Source organism: Pundamilia nyererei, unplaced genomic scaffold, assembly GCF_000239375.1.
Source record: "Pundamilia nyererei isolate P.nyererei 1_Seehausen unplaced genomic scaffold, PunNye1.0 scaffold00006, whole genome shotgun sequence".
NCBI lineage: Eukaryota > Metazoa > Chordata > Actinopteri > Cichliformes > Cichlidae > Pundamilia > Pundamilia nyererei.
The window spans coordinates 4,837,664-4,855,227 of record NW_005187407.1 but is presented as its reverse complement, the minus strand read 5'-3'; the positions used below and the strand labels follow the sequence as shown (position 1 = coordinate 4,855,227).

Genomic DNA, 17,564 nt, shown 5'->3' with positions numbered 1-17,564 from the left:
TTCGTTAATTAGTTGATTACAAACACCTGTAGATCCTGTTTAGAAAAAGCAAACAAGAGTGGAGACACAGGCCTCTGTAAAAGGCTGGTAATTCACAGAATGCATGAGACATTAACATCAGGCTGTGGGATTGGTACATTTTCTGGTTCCCTTGAATACCGTGGATGGGGGATTATCGTATAAATACGCGCGTCTGAAGCAAACTCTCCATTGTGCTCTCTGATTGCACCGTGTGACCCTTAGTGAGAGGTGGACGGCGCTGCTGGGAAAGCTGCTGGTCGTTTTTACTCCGGCTGCTGCCTGAGATTGAAGCTTCTCAATAACCATGAGCCGTCCTCCGAGTCCGACTCCAGCACGATGGTTTAAGGCGCTGCGCAGGTAAAAAAAAGAAAAAGTGAAAAGACCTTTGTTTTGGCCTACTTGCGAGAAATTGAGACTTATTATTGCAAATGACCTTAGATTAGATACAGCTGTTCTGGGTGGCTCAGCTTAAGCGTCCAGCTTTGTTAGTTTTATGTGCATCACCTGACTGTCTGCACTGCAGTTATTCGGATTTTCAATATATGCCGGTGGGAGGCTCTTGCTGAGCGGGTGCACAAGCTTAATTTCACACTGGTTCATTCGGAAAGGCCAGCGGTAGCGATTTATTGACTGACACAGACAGACATGAGTCGAAAAGTAAAGGCGTGCTCTGCTTGTCAGAGACATGGGCGGCTAACATGCAGAAGGTGCAGTGATAAACGTGTGTGTGTGTGTGTGTGTGTGTGTACACTGATTGTGCGCATTCGCCTTGTGATGTTAAAACTAGCGTACTGTTACAGGACCAGGCTCGGGGACCCCTGTCTGAAGACGTATCCTCTGGAAAGCGTGGATCTCCTGAGGAGGGCTAGAGTCGCCTTTCAAGCTGGACGTACCCTGAAGGAGAACTTCAGACTGGCTCAGCTGGAGGCTGTGGTGCAGATGCTGGAGGAACACGAGTGTGACTTTGTGGATGCACTTGGAAGGGACCTCCATAAGGTCAGGGCGGAAGCGGTCTCCCTGCAGGGTTGTTGTTTTTAATAGTGAGAACTGATGGTAGAGTCAAATGTTTTTTCTTTGACTTCATATTAGTTTACTCTGTTTTTAACCAGCCTCGGTTTGAAACGGTTGTGTCTGAACTGATCCTGGTCAAGAATGAGGCTCTATATGCTATTAACAACTTACAGAAGTGGATGCAGCCACAGAAAGTGGAAAGAAACCTGGTAAGACTGTTGTTTAAATCATCTCGATAATGTTACTGGGATTAATCATGACCTTTTTCGAGAGAACATTCCACGTACTGCTACAAAGAAATGTATTGTGCTGAGCCCTGCAAAGCAGATTAAAACAGAAGTTGCATTGCCCCTTTCTAAAGGAATAAAATGAGCTCATGTGGTTTTTCTGTTTGTGTCATGATGAACCTTACCAGCTTTTTACTTGTGCTGTTTCACTTGTAATGTAATTTATTCGGTCTGTTTAGTCCACCACGCTGGACGACTGTCTGGTGATCAGTGAACCGCTGGGAGTGGTGCTTATCATTGGGACCTGGTGTAGTCCTGTACAAATGTGCCTTGTGCCACTGGTCGGGGCCATTGCAGCAGGTGCAGCCAGTATTATTTCATCATTTAGTTCTCCTGGACTCAGGCTAACTGACAGCAACTGATGTTTTATTTTCCATTTGTGTAGGAAACTGTGCAATCATCAGCCCCTCCGAGTCTACTGTGCACACAACAGAGCTTCTCCATCGTCTAATTCCCTCCTACTTGGATAATGTGAGTAAGCTAGCATAAAGGGACTGATTTTTCCCTGCAAGAACTTGCAGTATTTTTCTTAAAATATCAAAGGCAATACTCCCCCCCCCCCTTTTTTTTTTTTTTTTTTTTTTGGTTCTGAAGCTGATTAGACTGCACACTATGAATTTTTACTTCACTCGCTTTAACATAAGAATAACTGACTTTGGTTGCTACAGTGAGAGTGAAACACTTCATAGTTTTAGCTTCCAGAATAATTTGACTCCTTTGTAAGAATCTGTTTGAGCAGGTACCCTTTTATTGGCTTGTAATCAAATGAGCTTTCATTTGGTGAGATTACACTTTGAGATACTTAAATCTGGCATTTCAGAATTGAGCACTTTGTCATCCATGACTGAATATCTGACTCACCAGTGATATTGCTTTTTTTTTTTTATTTTATTTTTTTTTGTGTGTGCTTTTAGTTTAGTTGAATTATAAGAGATGCTTGTTTGAAGCGGGGGAACAAAAGGAATTCTCATACAAAACTCTTGTTTTCCTCAAGGAATGCTTCCATGCGGTTCTTGCAGGCTTGAGTGACTTGCCTGAAGTGATTGAGCTCAAATTTGATCATGTTTTCTTTACAGGTAATTTTTATTAGTCATCCTTTAATTAAAAAAAAAAGTGTTCTTTGAATTTGTTCACTGTTTAAGCTTGGCTGTCACTCTGCAGGTAACAAAGAGGACGGAAGCAAAATTGCTCTGGCTGCCGCCCGCACACTCACACCCGTCACCTTGATTCTGGGAGGGAAGAACCCATGTTACGTGGACCAGCACTGTGACATTTTCACCACTGTGCAGCGCATTGCTTGGGCACGTTTTCATAATGCTGGACAGAGTTTGGTGGCTCCTGACTACATTTTATGCCACACAGATGTCAAAGCTCGGCTGGTACAGGCCCTCAAGTGCTGCCTGATGGAGTTTTATGGCTCTAATCCCCAAGAGTCACATAGCTTTGGCCGGATAGTCAATCTAGAGATCTTTAACCGTACTAGAGGGATCTTATGGAGATCTGGCAAGGTGGCTGTGGGTGGACATGTGATAGAAGCAGAGAAATATATTGGTATGAAAAGCTAAATTCCTTGACACATATTGCACTTAATAGATTGCTTTAACATGGCTGTAATTTTATTTATTTTTTTTAAATCTGAAGCCCCAACAGTTTTGACAGATGTGGCTGAATCAGACCCCGTCATGCAAAAGGAGATCTTTGGTCCAGTTCTTCCTATTTTGACTGTAAACAATGTGGATGAGGCTATTAGTTTTATCAATAAGCAAGAAAAGCCCCTCTGTGTGTATGCATATTCCACCAACGGCAAGGTAGGTCTACGAGGCAAATTGAACAGGGGGGGAAACTGAAGCCAGAATTCATTGTAGGATTTATTCTGATCATGTGGTGGCTTTTCTGACACTGCAGGTAATTTCAAGACTCATGAGTGAGACCTGCAGTGGAAGCTTCTGCTCTAATGATTGCATCCTGCAGAGTGTGATGGTGGCTCTACCTTTTGGTGGAGTAGGTAAGTCTAAGCTGCAGTAGTAGTATGGATGGTGGGACAGTCTGTAAGTGATCTGCCAGTCTGACCAACTAACCCCCCCTCCCCTCTTTGAAGGTGCCAGTGGAATGGGTTCTTTCCATGGCCGCTACAGCTTTGATACATTTTCTCACAAGAAATCCTGTCTGCTACGAAGCGCACGGTTTGAATGTGTGACCTACCTGCGCTATCCACCCTTCGAGGACCGCAATCTGTCTCTAATGACATGGGCCAGCAGCCTTTCCCAGAAAAGCCAGGGCTGGTGCCAGATTATGTGACTGTGTGGGAGGGTAATGACAGCCATGCTGGAATTAAACAAACTGCCACTTTTGTTATGAGCAGGCCATGGAAGACAGAAGCGCATTATTATAGAATCAACAAGAATGGATTTCTATGGGCAAAATTGTTAACTGTATATTAACTTGTCTAAATGTATGTTTGAAACTTATAGGACACAAATATTTTGGATGTACACTGTTTATTGTGACCTGTGATTTTTTTTTTTTAACATTAAATGTGGGGAAAATGCATTAAAATAAAAATGTATTGTATTTATAGTTTGAATAAAGTATATGCATCTCAAAAGGTAATGCTTTTCATTTTAATCTTCACGTGAGACTGGTCATTCTGGCCTCATGTAGATTTTCTCTTCACTGCCCTCTTTCATAGATGCATATCTGGCGACTGTGAACAGGTAGTCACTTAACCTGAGTGGGAGGGAAAGGATATTTGTCAGTTACGTAGTAGAAATTTTTTTTTTTTTTTTTTTTTTTTTAAATAAAAAAGGTACAACACTGACCTGTTCAAGAACTTGGCAACATCTGGATCTGCCTCACCTGATCGCACAATTGGAGCAACGCTATGGGGAGGGGAACAGAACCAACTACAGATTACTTTGTCATTCAGGACGACCTTACATAGATCATACTAAAACTAACCTGCGCTCTGCTCGCCGACAGACTGTCCGAGCTAAGTGCAAAGCTGCGCTGCTCTTCCCACCAGACTGTGGCAAAAAAAACAACCCAGTATATATTAGTTCAACAGGGACACGCAAACATTTGTTAAAAACGTGCGCAGCTTACTGGTAAAATGAAGCTGGTTAAAGGAGGGAGTTCTTCTGTAAACTCATCAATCCAGGTCTCCAAGTCCACAATTGGCTGTGCAATAAATTTTGTTCTCTCTTGCAAAAAACAGAATAGAGTGTGATCACATGTGACACAATAAATAAAAACAGACTTGATTAGCCAAAGCTATCATACTTATATGGCTTTCTCTTGCAGATGATCGAGGGGTAGCAATGTTGGCGCCCACATCTTGTAAAACGCACTGGATCTGTGGTGACAAAAGCCAAATGATGACAAACCTCTCTGAATTTATGGTGTAGGAACTGAAAGAAGTTAAGAAATGCAGTATGACAAAATCAAACCTTGTCCAATTGATGAGTGAATGTATGACGTTTATCAAGGCAAAACTCTCTTGCCAGCCTGTAAAAGTTAATGTAACTTTAGACAAGGCATGTCATAAAAAAAATGCTAAAATGACATGCCATATTTGAATTGTAGAAATGTTACCCTATAGCTGATGACAGCTCGTCTGTATTCCCCAAGGCTTCAAAAATGTGATCTTCTTTTGGCCTTCTTTCTCCTGTAAATGTGCTTGAGAAACCTAAGAAGGAATCAAGACAAAGTTTTTTAAAATATTGCTTATTCCAAAAGTACAGTGCGGTAGTGTTGTCTGAGTTACAATGATAAATAACCTTTGTCTCCTGTTTTGGTGTATATTTTGGGCACCCTGTTGTCCTCACCAGTGGCATAACTGTTTTGAAAAAGAAGGATATTAAAGGAAAGGTGTTTAAGTATTTTTATATATTCACCAAACACTATATTAGGTACATCTTGCTTTAATCGGTTTGGTCCCCTCTCCTGTCTTCAGAACCTTAATTCTATGTGGCATAGATACAACAAGGTGCTGGAAACACTCCTCAGAGATTTTGATCTATATTAACATCACACAATGATGCAGATTTGTCAGCTGCCACCACAACCACATCTTAAAGGTGCTCTACTGGATTGAAATCTGGTGACTGCAGAGTGCATTTAAGTACAGTGAACTCATTGTTATGTTCAACAAACTAGTTTGAGATTATTTGAGTGTTATGGCACATCAACTTATCCTGCTGGAAGAGGATTGGTACACTTTGGTCATAAAGGGATGTCATTGTCAACAACAATACAGTACCTAACAAAGTGACCATTGAGTTTAATTCTGTTGTATTTTTAGGAACGATCTGTATGGCAGATGCCAACCAGCAGTTGCTAGTTACACAGACAGTTACACGAACAACACGAACAGAAGCACAACACTGTGCACACAAACGCTGACACAGGACTGTACAGTATAGCTACCTTCTGACTGAAAACAGGGTAAACAACGGTCTCTTTGCCCGATACTCGCTAATGAACCTGCATGTCCCTGGAGCGCCGCGAAGGAGAGAATGTCTGAAAACAAACGATGTCATTTTTAGCTACAACACAGTATCGACAGCAGCAAGGGTAAACGACAGAATTGCCCTTTTTGTCCATCCGTGGTGTCCGTAGTTCATAGGCGTTTCCATTTCATCGCATGATTGGCCAACTCACCCGGTGGTGGCAGAGTTCTGAATGCTGATTGGCCAGACGAAAATATGCTCGACCAGCTGAAGGGGAGTTGATTGGACACAGGAAATCCTCGCTCGTCCCTCGTCCCGTGTGTCAGGTCACGGTTTAACACTCTCAGATACTCGTGAAGAGAATGTAGTGTTGCTCCATGATTTTTTTTTTAATCACAAAATTAATTTGTAAAGTTATTAACAGTCATTAATGTTCGCGTAAAGGACGGTGCTGTGGAACTAAGCTGTCTACGGCTTCTTGCCTGTTCAGCGGATTAACATTAGCTAAGCTAGCTGTTATTAATGCTGTCAGTGAAAAGTTGAACTGAAGCAATTGAGTTACGTAGATTTGGGCATATTTTGTGCTCTGTTCTGGAAGCTTTTACAGAAATGCAAGTGACGGACCTTTACGTGTCAGCTCCTGGAAAGGCGATCCTACACGGAGAGCATGCAGTCGTTCACGGAAAGGTAAGCTCTGAAGTGATACCATAATGACATTTAATGCACCAGTCAGCATCTTAGCAAAAATATGACTAATTAAGATTTATCAAACAACCGGTCCAATTGCAAAAGTGTCATTTTATATTTTAATATTTACCCCGTTATCATAAAGCTACAGCATGTCTTTGATGAAAAGGTTAATAACCAAAAATAAAAAAAGAGGAGATTTTATTTATTTATCTCTTTAACATTTTGCTTGTTCTAATGTTGCTTCATGGCAGGTGGCTCTTGCTGTGAGCTTAAACTTGAGGACATATTTGCGATTGAAAGCCGATACTTTTGGCCAGGTTTGCATCAACCTGCCCAATATCGACACATTCCTCAGCTGGGACCTTTCACAACTGAAGCAGCTTGTTACTTATTTCCATGGTAAGGTGCATCAGAGGTGCTCCTGCAAATTCTGTTTTTATGATATTGCGTGCAGTTCAAGCATCCTACAGTGAAATTTTAGTACTGATACCAATTTTGGCCTAATGTTGGTGGTACAGCAGTATATCCACTGTAACACCAGTCTGTGTCTAAATGGGAGACAAAGGTGTTTAGTGTGGAAAAAGTAGGAAAAAAGTGCAACTCATTTACTGTATTTCCCATAATTATTTGAGAATCATTGACAGTACTATAAACTCACCACCATCCAAAGTGATTAAATTTACGAGCTTCTGGGTGAGAAATATTTATTGAGTTTTTTTGCAGCTGTAAATTTCCATTTACTGTCTTTTTATAATGTCAGCCTTTGGATGTGCCAACTAATGACAGTCTTAATTAACAGGTTTTTAAGTAATTTGCTAGATTAAACTATATGCTTTGGTTTTGTACAGTTATAGATCAAAGTGCATTGGTGTGATATACCTTGTAATTGATGTTATTAGGTAAGAGGGATGAGGTGCAATGCCTGGATGCTGAACTTGTGAGGAGACTGCGGGAATTTATTGGTGTAAGCAATGGAAGCTTGGATACTTGCAGCATGGCCACCTTATCCTTCCTTTACCTCTACCTGTCGCTGTTTGGATCAGGGTGAGAGAGGACTTCTTCTCATCATTTGCACATCTGTAGCCATTTTTGTCACAAAGGCATCAACAAATTGCAGGTGTATATATGAAAATGTTCTCTCTATGCACATAGGAAAGTAATAACTCGTGCCTTTTTAAAAACCTGTAGTCAATCACTCACTGAACTCTTTAAAAAATATCGGTACTTCATTCTGAGACAGAGCGTTACAGTGTAAAATTTAACATTATTTTAGAAGGAACATTTTGTGCTGAGTAACAGGAAATCTGTTATCATGACTCTTGTGTACTTTTCTAGGAGTAGTGGGGGTTAAAGGTCATTTGTCTAAAGCAGTCAAAGTCTTTGATGTTTAGTAAGTACAGGATAGTAATTATGTTATATTTCTGTTATAACATCTGAAAAAAGATGAAGTTTCATTTCTATATTAACTCACAGCTTACACAAGTGTTAAAGGCAAACTCTCAAAAGTAAACACTCAAAAGAGAAGTCCAGTAAAAATGATGAAAGACTGCAGCTGTAAACTCATTGCCCAGAGGTGGTGCAACTGAAAATGGCTGCAGCTATTACTTTCCCCACCTACTGGTGATTCAGACAGTGTGCAGACAAATAATGACAAATGACAAAATGACTCTGTCTTGTTTAAACTCTACAGTCTTTCTGTGTGTGTGCGTGCGTGTGTGTTTGTGAGTGTGTGCATGAGAGTGCGTCAGGGAGGGCTATTTATTGTGTGTACCATTGTATTCTGTGGCGTATAATAGTGGGGTTTCTTGCATTTCAGATTTTATTGTTTGCTCAGTGATAACTCTGTTTATATTTAGATGTCCCTATTAAAATGATATACACATTACAGTAGATTGTATTAGTTTTGGTTTTGTGCCCACTTGCAATAAATGTAGTTTTAAGTTCAATTTCCAAACATCTAAGTTACCAGTGAAGTAGATTAGGTTCAGGTAAAAGTTTCTCTTCTTTAAAATGAAGATGCTAAAGGTATTGGTTGGATGTTAGTATTAACTGCTTCGGCAGCTGTTAACAGAAAAGATGCTGAGGAGCATTAAGCTGCAGGTTGTTGGGAGGTTTAATCGCCGTTGACAAGGCGGTGGCATGTCTGAGAGAGGTGATGGGTTGTGACAGGATCCCCGCTAATGAGCGTCTGGCACTGAGCCAGTCTGTGCCCTAGTGCCTGTATGCATTTTCCTCTAAAGAGAAAGAAGAGCTGGACATTTAGTTTACAGTATTCACCTCTGCCCAAAAGCAGCGTCCCTGACAGGCATTGACAGAAGTGTCAAGTTTCTGTTGAATGTACTAGTGTACATGTGTGCTGTAAGAGTCACATGACTGTACAGAAGGCAATATCACATATTATGTACTTTACTTAATGAAGTATACTCTATATATTAAAAATGACTGATAGCTGATTGTAAATGAGAAGTAATCAGTAGGATTTTTAAATCTACAGTGATGCTCACAGGTTGTGTTCATTCTAATTTTGGGGATACAGTTGCAAATTTCTATTATCTGCAACTATTTTTTTACCGTTTCAGTGCATATGCAGTCAAAAGTCATACATATACACAATTTAAATTCTATAAAAGCAGTTTCTGTATTTGTTTTCTCAGTGAGCTGCCCAGTTTGACGCTGACTGTGTGGTCAGAGCTGCCTACTGGAGCAGGACTCGGGTCAAGTGCCGCCTACTCTGTGTGTTTAGCTGCAGCTCTGCTTTGCGCAAGTGGAGCCATCCCCCCTCCTCTCAAAGAGTGGGAACACACTGCCAGGTAATGTTCAGGCCTCCATCTCCATCACGAGCTCTGTATGCGGTTGCTGTCAGCTGCCGTTTTGTATAGGCGTCACGGCAGGGCTGCAAAAATGGGACAGCAAGCGTAAAATTTTAAATTACACATCACACAATGGAAATGGTGTCACACAGGCTTTTGGTTTGAAGTTGAAGGTGAGGCCTTAAATTATAACATTCAACTTGTTAAAAAGAAAAATTAATGGATGGGTTTGGTCAGCACCACAACACAACTTGTATTGCAGTTCACAATACAAAAGATATTGCATTTTACACCAGTACTTTTAACATTTTCTCGCTAAATTTCCAGATTTTATAACAACTGCCTCTTTTTTTTTTTTAAACTGTCTCGTATATGATCGTTTTAGGATTTTGACACTTCTTCCTTTTATTTTGGTATGACTGGTGTCAGGTGGTGTCAGGAGGAACTGGAGCTAATCAACAGTTGGGCTTTCCAAGGGGAGATGATCATCCACGGTAATCCTTCAGGAGTGGACAATGCTGTAGGAACGTGGGGTGAGGCATTAAAATGTGTAGCTTGTTACACCTTCCTTCATTTTTGTACCGCACTCTTTCATGTACTCATCAGAGTTTTGCACCATCATTGTTCATTGTTATCTGATTATTGTGATTTTAATGATTCATCTTTGGTTTACGTAGGCGGCATGCTCAGATTCTTGGCTGGAAAGATAATACCGCTGAGCAGGTACTAAAGAAGGATTATTAATTAGATTTTATTTAAAGGGTCAATTAACAAACTCATTGTCTGGACAAAATTAATACGTCAGTAAAGCACCAGAATAATACGTCTGAATGAACCCTCTGATCTGTCTGTTTTACTTCCAGGGTGCCGTTATTAAGAATCCTCCTCACTAACACCAAAGTACCACGAAGCACCAAGGTACTTGTTGCCGGGGTGAAGGACAAAATTAACAAGGTACTAAATGGTTTCTTCCTCCCCCGTGTGTTACTTGCCGACACTGTAATTAATATAATAGGCGGTGCTTTTGCTTGGCAGATACTCCTGCGTGTGGTGTTGAGTGCCTTCATAAAATATTAAAATTAAACTCTTAGCCGGCACCCCTGTGCGCTGTTGCCTTGGTGACACCAGCAGGTGTGCAGATTTCTGTCTGAGACAGAGAATTCGGCCTGAATGGTGTTGTGACAGTGTTGTGATCAAACTAGAGCACAAGTCAAACCTGCCATCCCAGAATCTGTATTTGTATGCAGCTTATCCATCAGAAAACAGCCATTAAAAAAATATGTGTGTACAGATGTTATTGTATTGCACGAGTGATGTTGGAAAAGTTAATCTCTTTGGGTTTTGTGTTCCCCTCCTGTAGTTTCCATCCATCATGGTACCTGTTCTTGACTCGGTTGATGCCATTTCCTGCACTTGTGAAAAGGTCCTCTCAGAGATGACCTGCGAGCCCATCACAGGAGAGCATTACAATATTCTAGAGGTACAAATATTAGTTGATTTTGTGAAGCAGTTTGCGTTATAAACATGTCATTAAATGTCAGTGTTACTTCTTTTTGAAAGTCTGCTGCATCTAAAATAAATAATGTAATAGATGTATTGTGGAGTACTGTACAAGTCTTGAGCCACCCCTCATTTCTTTATATTTGGTTTCCACTTTATTTATTTATTTATTTATTTATTTATTTATTTATTTATTTATTTATTTAAGCGGTCTCCAGCAATCTAAGGAGCTTGGAAAGAAAAGCGTCTGGACTTCTTTAAGTTTCTTGAAGACGTTTCACCTCTCATTCGGGAAGCTTCTTCAGTTCTGAGAGCAACTGGTGGAGAGTACCAGATTTTTAAGCCCTATTGGGAGCATCACTAAGAGGGTCATGGACCCCCTTGTGATCCTCTGCCTTATCACACGAGCCAAGGTGTGAAACATCTTCAAGAAACTTAAAGAAGTTCAGATGCTTTTCTTTCCAAGCTCCTTAGAGTATGATGACCTGGATGACTGACAAACTTCACAGACATACGGACTCCAGCAATATTTCCCCAGGCTTTCTGAAGTTCTTGAAATAAGTTTTTCTTTGGACATTGGCTGCTTTTTCAGTCATTTCAGTCCAGTCCCTGTACCTGATCATTTTCCCAGAAGTGTTTTTTGTTTGTTAAGCTACTTAACACTAACCTATGAATCATTTAAACATAAAAAGGCACCTAACTCAAGGGATAAACTAGTTTTGTCTACACATAATAGACAACTTAGCAAAGAAACAATTATAAATTATATCTTTAGGCACTTTGTTACTGGCAACTTCTCACAAAACATGTATTCCGATTTCTTTAGTTGAATTAGTACTGCAGACATAAAATAGTATTTTTGTACCAACAAAGTGTTTTCAAAAGAACTATTAGCTGAAAACTTGTCATATCTTGGGGCAGTGTGTGTGTCCTTAAAAATTTGAGGAAAGTTGGAGGGCAAAAGAAGGAAAAAAAAAAAAAGATCCACCATGCAATACCATCTGGAAAGCATCTGATTGGTAACAGCATCACAATGATCCCAAACACACTGCCAGTGCAGTAAAAGCATACCTGGAAAGAAAAACACATCAGTAGAGCATTATCAGTCATGGATTGGCCTCCTCAGTGCCCGGACCGCCAGGTTATTGAAGCAGTGTGGGAGCATTTTGGCAGGGAACAGAACAAAAGGCAGCCAACATCCAAAGAAGAGCTTTGAATGTCCTTCAAGAAGCCCCAAGAACTTTTTCTGAAGACTACTTATAGAAAAGACAAGAAAGCTTGCCTTAGAGAGTTTAGGCTGTGTTGAAGAATAAAGGTGGTTATACCAAGCATTGACTTTCAAGCTTGTTAGAATCATTCACTTTGTTTTGGTCTTAAATATTGTATTTTCATGTATGTTTGCACATTTCAGTAAATCTCTCCACCTATTTCTCAAAATGTTAAGAATGAGGGGCGACACGAGACTTTTGCACAGTACTGTATAATGTATAGTACCTAAGAAATATACTGTATACTTGAGACAAAGCTGACTTTGATCTTTGAGGTGATCAGAGAAGGGGTGCTAGTTGTGCAAAGTTATCACTTTGTTTTCCAAAATAACTTCCTGGCTAAAGTCAAGACCATGTTAGACCACATTAGCAGGTTAGCCGAATAGTATTTACACTCCGGCATGATACAGTTGCTAGCTACGCAAGTGTAGGCTAGCTGTCTAACCTAGCCTAGACAAAAGTTAGCTAGTGTTGTTAACTGTTGTAGCATAGTGCTGTTTTGAAAATGTCTAAACCACACAGCTGATTTTCTCCCTGTAGCATGTATGAATTAACCAACAGCTGTGTGATACCCTTTAAAGGAACTCATTGATATCAACCAGCACCATCTGAATGTGATGGGGGTGGGGCACCCTGCCCTGGACAGACTTTGCCAGGTCACACTGGCCAAAGGGCTCCACAGCAAGCTAACAGGTGCAGGGGGAGGAGGCTGTGGCATCACGCTTCTGAGACCAGGTGCTTTTTATTGTGCATTTTTAAATGATTATGTGAAGAGTAATTTATTTTAAAGGAATGTACTTTATCTGCTGTTATAAGTACCTTTGCAGTTTAGATGACTTGCATAATTCAAATTAATCATTCATTTTTTCCACATCCTTCAGCTGATTGGTCTTCAGTCTTGTAATGAATTAATTTTGATGAGGAATGTTTGAAGAGCTAAACTGTCAGGCTCCTGCTGACAGCAAGTTTGTTTTTGTTTTTTTTCCTCTCAAATTCTCCCTCACTCTCATATTAATGATTTGAGTGGCAGAAAATGATGAGCAGGCTGTGCAAGAAAACGTCTTTGGTATGCAAGTATTACTGTGCAATTGGTTCTAAGAAAACTTTGTATCATCCTCTCTTTGACAAAGCAAACAAGCAGAGAACCTGCAAGTTCAGCCTTTGTTTATGCCTGCAGCCTGTAACATACTGAATTTTAACAAGTCTTAACCACACCAAATAGATTTCCAAAGGCTTTTTTATTTGTTTTCTTAGCAAATGTTTCTGACTGAGGGAATTTCCAAGTGTTTCATATCTGTCTAGTCTACATGCTCTCAGAGGGTTTTATAGCGCAGCTCTTTAAGTTAAGGAAGCGAGGATTAAGTTATTTTATCTTTGTGTTTTAAAGCTGCTCTTGAATGTGAAGCTTTACATTTTCATCTGAGTCTGTGTGGTTACTGTGAGTATTACTATGCAGCTGCATCCTTACTGTTGAGATGATGTCAAGCCCTGTTTTGGACCATTTCCTTTGCAAAAAGCAGCAGATGTTTGGTACAGTCTCACAGAGCACACAAGTCTGCCTCAGCTTATTAACTGAAGTGACTTATTTTTATCCCTGTCTTGACCTTGTCTTATATTACCTGTTATAACTGGCTTGTTTTATAGAAACCGACTCCCTGATGGCCCAGAGTACAGTGCAGGAGTTGAAAGACTGTGGCTTTGACTGCTGGGAAACAAGCATTGGTGGGCCAGGTGTCCAGCAGCATTCGGCCATTTCTGTTAAGGAGGAAATTCTGGAGATTTTAAATTACTACTAAGACTCACCCGTGGCAGTGTCTGCGAAGGAGGACAGATGTAATAGTGGGCTTTTTATTATCTCAAGACCTGCGGTATACTGAACTAATAAAGGAGGCCGAATGGACCAAGGAGCATTTCAATCTGGGCAGGGTGGGGTGGGATGGGGCGGTCTAATCTCTCTTAAATCTGTGATGATTGAACTATGTTGTGTTTTGGGTAACACTTCTTATTCAGTGAAAATGTACTCACGGTTTACGAGCATGTGCACTGACATCTAAGTCCAGTAGGTGGCATCAGAGTTGCACAAATGCTTCTTTATGGAAGGAGAGTTGCAGAAGACGGCACTCATAAAATTGACTGACATGGAAGTGAAACACTGGCAGGATTAAGTTATATTTTCTTCCAAATGCTTAAAGCAGTAGGGGTCAGTATATTTTAGTACATTAAAAGATCACCAATCCTGAAATAATACTCCTCTAATACAATGTTGTTGTGATGACGATGAGACATTATTTAACAAGAACAAAGTCAAACTCAACAGATTTCACTCTCATGAAATATTTAAAAATGATGCAAATCATTTAAAAACCTCTGAATCCCATCATGCACTGCTGCATTGCTCTGAAATTTTGGTGTGCTAAAATGTATTCTAATTATGCTAAAACCAAAGAATTCGATGTGATTTCAGTTGTTTCCTTGTTGAGAGCGTCTATAATTTCTCCAGCACTTTGGTAAAATGTCACTATTTTATGCTCTGTTAGTTTTTGCAGTGAAAGGCTAACCGGCTGTGTTGTTTTGCTAATACAGAATGGGGAAAGAGGGAAAGCAGGAGTGTGTGACTTTCTCTGGAGCCTCTGGATTAGCGCTACTATAATGTGAATCAATGACGAGTGTCCTTCTGAGTCACGCGTTTGTGCTGACATGCAAACACACACACACACACACACACACACGCACACACACACACACACACACACACACACACACAAACCAGCTTTCCCAAATTCTTCTCCACCTAATCGCTCCCTTGAAAGCATTACAGAGTATTCTGCAAATGTCGCAGATGGAGAAGACGGATCTGTTTAGAATTTCACTGATTTGGGGAAAAGGTCATTGGGGGATTCAGTTGAGTTTGAATATCTATTTCATTTTCTGCTTTTTTTTGTAAATGTCACAAAGATTGAGTAGTACAAATCTGGCACCGTGCGTGAATATACGACATTTGTCACCCTCCCTCCTTTTTCTGCCTGGCGCCCCCTCTGTCCTCTTGAATTGTGTCATCTTTGTCAGGGCAGCCCCCCGTCAGCGTGCCGCACAGTTGCCCCTAACCCCTGCTGGAATTTAATTACCACTGCGCTTTTCAATTGAAATGGCATTGACGAGGAGGGGAGGGGGAAAAGAGCGAGACAACGGAGCCAGTTTTATTTGAAGCCCCTCTCTTTCTTTTCTGTCTCATTCTCTTTCGCTCCTTTTAGCCCTGCGAGGCACAGATGGTATTTTTTTTTTATATCAGTGTCAGCGCCTGCTTCTTTCTGCTCTGATGAATAGAATCTAAGGAGCAGGCCTAAGATGATTTCAGATAACAGAGGGAGTGAGGAAGGGGGTCAAGGATAGAGGGAGAATGTCAAAATTAGAGAGATACAGTGGAAAAAACGTGCGCTGTCCCCGCAGCGAGGAGCGAGATGTACAAACCATTTAACATTTAACATTTTGAGGGGTTTTAGGGAGTTTTGTCTGTGTGGATCAATGTGATACAATCTGGGATGAATAATTCATTCTGTCTAAGCAGGAGGAATAAAATGCTAAATGTGAATTTGCTGAGTGGTCATGCACACTGTGGCACATTCCCTCTGGTCCCCGGTCGACTGGTGAAATGCTTGTCAGGAGCCATTAAGTTTGAATACAGAATTAGACCTGACTGACAAGATATCATGTTGATGTCTACTGGTTTCGCCAATGGGGATCTAGTGTATGACTTCCCACAGCGAACGTCTGCATTTGCATCTATAGGCTTTTGGATCACAGTTTTTTTTGGGTTGTTATTATGGGAAACGTCTTGTACTGATTGAATTATATGTCTTCATATCTTTAAAAGAGGATGTGGAATTGGCACACAGCAGGAAATATCTGCGCAACCCTCCTCTGCCCAGCATTCAAATGAACACAATGACAGAGGCAGAATCAACATCATGATGATCCTTTCTGTCACGATGAGCTGCATGACCCTCCTGGGGGTGTTTGCCCTTTTACTAAGTCGAGGTCGGTGGCCGGTGTTCTCAGCAGGGGTCCGATTAAGGCAGCATGGTGCGGGAGGGCCGTCGAAGATCTCGAAGGATTCAGGTTTACATTCACCAATATGTCAAGAAGTGCTTTTAGTTCTTACTCTTTGATTAAATGATTAACTTTTTCAAAAAGCATGATGAACAACTAAGACAGTTTTTTCATTATTGATAAAGTAACCCAGTGCATAATTAAAAACACTTTGTTGCTACAGTGTTAATCGGTCTGCTATGCCTTAGTGTGAGTGTGCTCACTTTGAGTCTGGTCTGCTTGTGCTTTGTGACAGTTTTAGCATTTAATCATCATCCAGTGGTTGTGACTTGAGTAGACAAACCAGAGTTACTCATTTTTTTTAGGATTTGCAAATACTTCTGTCCTGTGAACGCTCGGTGGTGGAGGAAGTTTTGGTTTGTTTATTAAAATTATCTTCAGGGGTCTGAAGGATGGAAATTATTCTACTCAACCAAACAAAAAACAAATAAATGTGAGGCTAAAAATTTTTTTTTTTAATCCATACATGATTTAAGTGTAGTTTGGTTGCCTTCTCCTTCAAGGTTATCTCCTTGTGTAACACTGCTAGCTTTCTTATGTTTAGAGCACTCCCTGGAAATCCCATTGTGCCTTTTTGACTTCATCATGGGCTTCAAACGTGTGCAAAGAGCAAACATCCTTCTCATACCCAAGCTTCATGCCAAGGATAATCAGTGGTGACGAGAGCTTGTGGCTCTCAGCTATGACCCAGAGACCAAATAGCGGTTTTCAGAGGAACTGTCCAGTTTGCTAGCCTGAAGGTGGTATATCGGGTCAGGAGCATGCTTGTAATTTTCTTCAACCTTAACAGGGTTGTGCACCTTGAATTCATCACCCAGGGCCATACTGTCATCACTGAGTCCTACTGTAATGTCCCGAGGCTTCTGAGGGAGAACATTGAGCACAAAAGACCTAAACTGTGTTGTATGCCATCATGTGCCAGTCAGGCATTTATGCCCAAACCACCTTGCTTACTCGCCAGATTTGTCCTCCATCACAAAATAAAATTGGACACACAAGTGGTCAAGAAGCAGCGTAAATGGAGAAGGAGCAGTGCAGCATTTTATAAAAATGTTATGCCACCACCTTGAAGGTGGTGGCATAACATTTTTATATCAGGTAGTTTTTTTTTTGTTTTTATTTTGGTGCTACAGCTAAAACTTTTTAATCACACCCCATCTGCAGACCAGTGCTTTATGTTAGCATGCTAACACGGTCATGCTAATTCTAATGTTTACAATATTCACCGTCATAGTTTAGCATGCTAAAAAATGGTAGTCAGTGTTAATCGCAGCTAAAATTTCACTGAATGGAAAGTTAAAGTAAGTATCTGCTCTAAGGTATTGAAATTCAATATTTTTAACTGACACTAAAACTCTGGAAACCTTTAATATCTGTTAAAAATGTAAATTATTTATAGTTTTAACCTCCTGGACCTGGTGT

General features: G+C 40.6%; 3 protein-coding genes across 3 annotated transcripts; 2 read left to right on the top strand and 1 right to left on the bottom strand.

Annotated features, from left to right (window-relative positions):
• Positions 1 to 58: 58 nt before the first annotated feature.
• Positions 59 to 3,924, top strand: aldh3b4 (aldehyde dehydrogenase 3 family, member B4). Its single transcript, XM_005722213.1, has 10 exons — positions 59 to 378; positions 822 to 1,017; positions 1,131 to 1,241; positions 1,499 to 1,619; positions 1,705 to 1,790; positions 2,314 to 2,395; positions 2,481 to 2,870; positions 2,961 to 3,127; positions 3,225 to 3,324; positions 3,418 to 3,924. Exons 1-10 carry the CDS (start codon positions 326 to 328, stop codon positions 3,615 to 3,617), a joined length of 1,506 nt encoding a protein of 501 aa, XP_005722270.1. The 5' UTR covers positions 59 to 325; the 3' UTR covers positions 3,618 to 3,924.
• Positions 3,804 to 5,928, bottom strand: mmab (metabolism of cobalamin associated B). Its single transcript, XM_005722214.1, has 9 exons — positions 5,745 to 5,928; positions 5,096 to 5,154; positions 4,911 to 5,004; positions 4,766 to 4,823; positions 4,599 to 4,671; positions 4,422 to 4,519; positions 4,278 to 4,342; positions 4,139 to 4,198; positions 3,804 to 4,046 (listed from the first exon to the last, which is right to left on the bottom strand). Exons 1-9 carry the CDS (start codon positions 5,855 to 5,857, stop codon positions 3,962 to 3,964), a joined length of 705 nt encoding a protein of 234 aa, XP_005722271.1. The 5' UTR covers positions 5,858 to 5,928; the 3' UTR covers positions 3,804 to 3,961.
• A 154-nt stretch (positions 5,929 to 6,082) lies between these two features.
• On the top strand, positions 6,083 to 17,176 carry mvk (mevalonate kinase). The gene is made up of 10 exons (XM_005722212.1): positions 6,083 to 6,454; positions 6,709 to 6,856; positions 7,357 to 7,501; positions 9,112 to 9,267; positions 9,697 to 9,800; positions 9,945 to 9,990; positions 10,131 to 10,221; positions 10,628 to 10,747; positions 12,617 to 12,770; positions 13,680 to 17,176. Exons 1-10 carry the CDS (start codon positions 6,377 to 6,379, stop codon positions 13,829 to 13,831), a joined length of 1,194 nt encoding a protein of 397 aa, XP_005722269.1. The 5' UTR covers positions 6,083 to 6,376; the 3' UTR covers positions 13,832 to 17,176.
• The last annotated feature ends 388 nt before the right edge of the window (positions 17,177 to 17,564 follow it).